We start from the raw sequence: 6,000 nt of genomic DNA on the forward strand, positions 1-6,000 counted from the left end.
CTTGGTGTTTTCTTTAACTGTCTGTAGCATCAAATTAGATTTTTGTAGATTTTTATTTTATAAATGATTTTGTCACAAAATGCATGAGACCAGCCTGGGCCTTAACCACAAAAGAGCCAAACCAGGTGCTAGTGGGAAGGGAATAGATTTGACAACATGGTTCCCTGTTAATAAAGTGTGTCTAATGACCTTGTCCCTGTACCTGCTGTCTGCCGTCCTGCAGGTCTCGTCTGGGTTGTCAGGTCTGCCTATCCAGAGATCTGGAGGGCATAACGGTCCGTGTGCCAGACCGGGTGAACGACATGCGGCGGTCTGATGATACTGGACCTACACTGTAAAGCATCTTGTTGTTTTTACAGTATTATACAAAACTAACAGTAAAGTACTATATTAATGATTAATTGCCCTAAATCTAAATGCAAGCTGGGTGGTTTTAGGCGTAACTGATTAATTGATACTATACAATTCCTAAGAAACTTAGTTTAACAGTACATTCCTGTTAAAAAGTGCTATATTTCCAATGGTTCTGTAATTCCACTCCACAGAATACTGTACCCTTCCCTGTAGTGGGTTCATGGTATTGTTGTTTTCATTAACATATTATGAGGTGTGCCTTGTAAGAGGCTGCATTTGTTCCACCGGTTAGTGAGAGTGAGGTACCAATTTAACTGATACAGTGGTAGCAGTGCCTCAACAATTGAATGTGCATACAGTAAGGGACAGATTGGAGTGGCAGCAAGTCTTAAACCTTTAATGGTTTAGTATTTGCCATGTTCTTTGGTCTGTTTTGCCCTGCATTCACTGCCAGTTTAGAAGCCTTTGTTTGTTAAGGCCTCTAGAAGTGCAAGTGATATACAGTACCAGTCAAAAGTTTGGACACACCTACTCATTCAAGGGTGTTTCTTTATTTTTACTATTTTCTACATTGTAGAATAATAATGAAAACATAAAAACTATGAAATAACACATATGGAATCATGTAGTAACCAAACATTTTTAAATATATCAAAATATATTTTATATTTGACATTCTTTAAAGTAGCCACCCTTTTCCTTGATGACAGCTTTGCACATTCTTGGCATTCTCAACCAGCTTCATGAGGTAGTCACTTGGAATGCATTTCAATTAACAGGTGTGCCTTGTTAAAAGTTAAACAGTTTTTTTATGGAATATCTACATAGGCGTACAGAGGTCCATTATCAGCAAACATCACTCCTGTGTTCCGCTAGTAACCTACAGTAAATAGCTAGTAACCTACAGTAAATAGCTAGTAACCTACAGTAAATAGCTAGTAAGCGAATGTCAAGTTTTGTTTATAGATAAAATATTTTGTATTGTTGAAATGCTGAAATAAAATAGTTTTCCTAATTATTACGATCAATGCATCCACTCTGTATATTATTTCTTACCGTCATTTTACCTTGTCATTCCACCTTGTCACCCACGTTCAGGTAGGCCTAAGCTATAATACTAATTTACCTTGTCATTCCACCTTGTCACCCACGTTCAGGTAGGCCTAAGCTATAATACTAATTTACCTTGTCATTCCACCTTGTCACCCACGTTCAGGTAGGCCTAAGCTATAATACTAATGTACCTTGTCATTCCACCTTGTCACCCACGTTCAGGTAGGCCTAAGCTATAATACTAACTTTACAAAACATTTCACATTTATAATCTATAATACTAATGTACCTTGTCATTCCACCTTGTCACCCACGTTCGTTCTTCCTTTACAAAACATTTCACATTTATAATCTCTAACATTCTGAGCGTTCTTCCTCTGTGTTCAGCATCTCTACACTGTTGCACTCTTCTCATTTTGTCAGACTCTTCCTTTCCCCCCTGAGAAATGTGTGTTATGTTGCCTCTGCTTTCCCCTAGTTCTAATTGAGACATAACTCAAAGATGGATCGTGTGGAATGTGTTGTCAGGCTCAGAGGGGTTATTAGTGGGAGCAGTGGAAAAGAAGTGGCTTCGACACAGTCACTCATCTGAGGTGTCTCTCAGTGATGATGTCATCTTTGTTCTGAGAGAGAGCTGCTGACAAACACATCAATCAACCGTCACTGAGAGAGAGAGAGGGGGGGGAGGGGAGAGACCGGAGTAAAGGCGTGAGAAAGGGGAAGACGGCAAAGGTATGGACAAAGGGGTTAGGTGACTAGGGTAGAAGGAGATGTGTGAGGACAGGGTAGACAAATGGAAACGTGGAGAGAGGCTAGTAAAGAGGTAGCAACGTCAGGGGAGGGGTGAGATGAGGGTTCATGAGTAGGTACAAGTGGAAGGAAATATAGGTTAAACATATTCATACATGAGTCAGAATGGAATAGGGAAGATTGATTTATAGTTGAAGTCGGAAGTTTACATACACCTTAGCCAAATGCATTTCAACTCAGTATTTCACAATTCGTGACATTTAATCCTAGTAAAAATTCCCTGTCTTAGGTCAGTTAGGATCACCACTTTATTTTAAGAATGTGAAATGTCAGAATAGGAGAGAATGATTTATTTCAGCTTTTATTTCTTTCATCACAGTCGGTCAGACTTTTACATTCAAATCAAAGTTTGTCATGTGCGCCAAATACAACAATATTAAGGTATTGCCTTACAGTGAAATGCTTATTTACAGCCTCAAACCAATAGTGCAAAAAGGTATTAGGTGAACAATAGGTAAGTAAATAAATAAAAAGACAGGCTATATACAGTAGCGAGGCTACATACAGACACCGGTTAGTCAGGCTGATTGAGGTAGTATGTACATGTAGATATGGTTAAAGTGACTGCATATATGATGAACAGAGAGTAGCAGTTGAGTAAAGATGGGTTGGCGAGTGGTGGGACACAATGCAGATAGCCCGGTTAGCCAATGTGCTTGAGCACTGGTTAGTATTTGGTAGCATTGCCTTTTAAATTGTTTAACGTGGGTCAAATGTTTCAGGTAGCCTTCCACAAGCTTCCCACAATAAGTTGGGTGAATTTTGGCCCATTCCTCCTGACAGTAATTGAGTCAGGTTTGTAGGCCTCCTTGATCACACACGCCTTTTCAGTTCTGCCCACAAATATTCTATAGTATTGAGGTCAGGGCTTTGTGATGGCCACTCCAATACCTTGACTTTGTTGTCCTTAAGCCATTTTGCCACAACTTTGGAAGTATGCTTGGTGTCATTGTCCATTTGGTAGACCCATTTGCGACCAAGCTTTAACTCCCTGACTGATGTCTTGAGATGTTGCTTCAATATATCCACATAATTTTCCGCTCTCATGATGCCATCTATTTTGTGAAGTGCACCAGTCCCTCCTGCAGCAAAGCAACCCCACAACATGATGCTGCCACCCCGTGCTTCACGGTTGGGATGGTGTTCTTTGGCTTGCAAGCATCCCCCTTTTTCCTCCAAACAGAACGATGGTCATTATGGCCAAACAGTTCTATTTTTGTTTCATCAGACCAGAGGACATTTCTCCAAAATGTACAATCTTTGTCCCCATGTGCAGTTGCAAACCGTAGTCTGGCTTTTTTATGGCAGTTTGGAGCATTGGCTTCTTCCTTGCTTGCGGCCTTTCAGGTTATGTCGATATAGGACTCGTTTTACTGTGGATATAGATACTTTTTGTACCTGTTTCCTCCAGCATCTTCACGAGGTCCTTTTGCTGTTGTTCTGGGATTGATTTGCACTTTTCGTACCAATGTATGTTCATCTCTAGGAGACTGAACGTGTCTCCTTCCTGAGCGGTATGACGGCTGCGTGGTCCCATGGTGTTTATACATGCGTACTATTGTTTGTACAGATGGACGTGGTACCTTCAGGCGTTTGGAAATTGCTCTCAAGGATGAACCAGACTTGTGGAGGTCTACAATATTTTTTCTGAGGTCTTGGCTGATTTCTTTTGATTTTCCCATGATACCAAGCAAAGAGGCACTGAGTTTGAAGGTAGGCCTTGAAATACATCCACAGGTATACCTCCAATTGACTCAAATTATGTCAATTAGCCTATCAGAAGCTTCTAAAGCTGTGACATAATTTTCTGGAATTTTCCAAGCTTTAAAGGCACAGTCAACTTAGTGTATGTAAACTTCTGACCCACTGGAATTGTGATACAGTGAAATATTATGTCTGTAAACAATTAATTGTGTCATGCACAAAGTAGATGTCCTAACTGACTTGCCAAAACTATAGTTTTTTTTAACAAGAAATTTGTGGAGTGGTTGAAAAACGAGTTTTAATGACTCCAACCTAAGTGTATGTAAACTTCAGACTTCAAGTGTGTGTGTGTGTGTGTGTGTGTGTGTGTGTGTGTGTGTGTATTGAAAATTGATTTGGTACTGTCACTTATGCTCCCTCTCCGGCCTCTAGGTCACCAGGCTGCTCCTTATGGCGCACACCTGTCACCATCGTTACGCGTACCTGCGCGTCGTCAGACTCACCTGGACTCCATCACTTCCTTGATTACCTGCCCTATATATGTCACGCCCTTTGGTTCATCCCCCAGGCGTCATTGTTTCTGTTTCATGTCTGTGTTTTTCTTGTTTTGTATTATGTTCCGTTTATTTTATTACAACACTCACTCCCTGAACTTGCTTCTCGACTCTCAGCGCACATCATTACAGGTGCTAAGGAGGGAAGGACATGAGTCATAGTCTTTGAGGTACTTTAATAAAGACATCTCTTTGCCATTCCTAGAACAGAATAATCATTTACAATGTGGACTGGTCTGTACATTGTAACAAATTACTTTGTTTAGGCACAACAACACTGTTATTCTGTAGATCCCTTTCCATCCTGAACTGTACCAAAGGTTGGAGTGCAGATTCCTCTCTGTCAGAAGTAAAGGATTATTGGAGGCTGTGCAGCACTGTTATCATTATATTGTACTGTAGCTACAGATTTAGGATCTTAATTTGACCAGTTTCTCCCAGCAGGAAAATAATCCTGCAGCAACAGGAAGTGTTAATTAATTTACATTTTTGTAGAGGTTGATACATTTTTTGTTAGGGCAGATCAAGTCTAAAAATTGTAAAGTGTAAATTGCAAACTTTAGAAGCTTTTTAAACCTTGAATACACTAAAAGTGATCAAATGAAGATCCTACACCTGTAAGTGGAAGCCTTGACACAAATGTAAAGTCAACACAGAACCTTGTGTAACTGAAGAGTTCCCCCTGAGTTAGGGTTCAAAGGTCAGCATAATAATAGCCACCCACTCTTGTGGAGTCTGGACACACTCACCTCCATCACATATCTGACACACACACTGTTCCATCTCTCCCTCGCAAGACCCATTGTCTGCATCTAGTGGTCACAGGGTTCTCTGGAAACTGGTTAGGTCTTTGTTATGGTCTTGAAGTTACATAAGTGTGTGCATGAGTGAAAGTGCAGGTCATAAAAGGTTTAGTAGGTAATTGGAAGAACCGTCCATTCTAAGTTGTAAATCACACACAGGTAAACACAGGAAGAGGGAGGAGACTGTGTCAAAAGTTAGGGTTGTCTTGTGCTCTTGGAACGGCTAACCATGAATGCGGTGTTATAAAGGTGTGTGTGTGTGCGCACAGACGGACAGGGTCCAGGGGTATGTGAGCACACAAGTCTTTGAAGTTTCCAGGACATGTTCAGAACACAGCGAGATCAGATGGGTTTCCGGGGACCTGTTCAGAACACAGCAAGATCAGACAGGGTTTCCGGGGACCTGTTCAGAACACAGCATGATCAGACAGGGTTTCCGGGGACCTGTTCAGAACACAGCAAGATCAGACAGGGTTTCCGGGGACCTGTTCAGAACACAGCAAGATCAGACAGGGTTTCCGGGGACCTGTTCAGAACACAGCAGAGGCCAGTTGCCAAGAATGTACCCCACTGAGTACAGAGACATCCGTGTCACTGAGTACAGAGACATCCTTGTCACTGAGCGTTCCAGAAACGTTGGATCAACCCAGATTTCCATCACTGCTTGGCTGCTCTTCTGAGACTATGTGGCTAGTCCTGTCTTCCCTCCCTCTCTTCTTCTC

The 6,000-nt window shown here is 41.4% G+C and overlaps 1 protein-coding gene across 1 annotated transcript in view; it reads left to right on the forward strand.

The window, feature by feature from the left end:
- Window positions 1-1,370, forward strand: part of LOC139380715 (adrenodoxin-like) — a 29,037-nt gene extending 27,667 nt beyond the window's left edge. The window contains exon 4 of the mRNA XM_071123667.1: window positions 224-1,370. Coding sequence (XP_070979768.1) covers window positions 224-338 — 115 coding nt within the window. The 3' untranslated portion in view covers window positions 339-1,370. The remainder of the gene's footprint in view (window positions 1-223) is intronic.
- The last annotated feature ends 4,630 nt before the right edge of the window (window positions 1,371-6,000 follow it).

The sequence above is a fragment of the Oncorhynchus clarkii genome, chromosome 22 (assembly GCF_045791955.1).
Source record: "Oncorhynchus clarkii lewisi isolate Uvic-CL-2024 chromosome 22, UVic_Ocla_1.0, whole genome shotgun sequence".
Classification (NCBI taxonomy): Eukaryota; Metazoa; Chordata; class Actinopteri; order Salmoniformes; family Salmonidae; genus Oncorhynchus; species Oncorhynchus clarkii.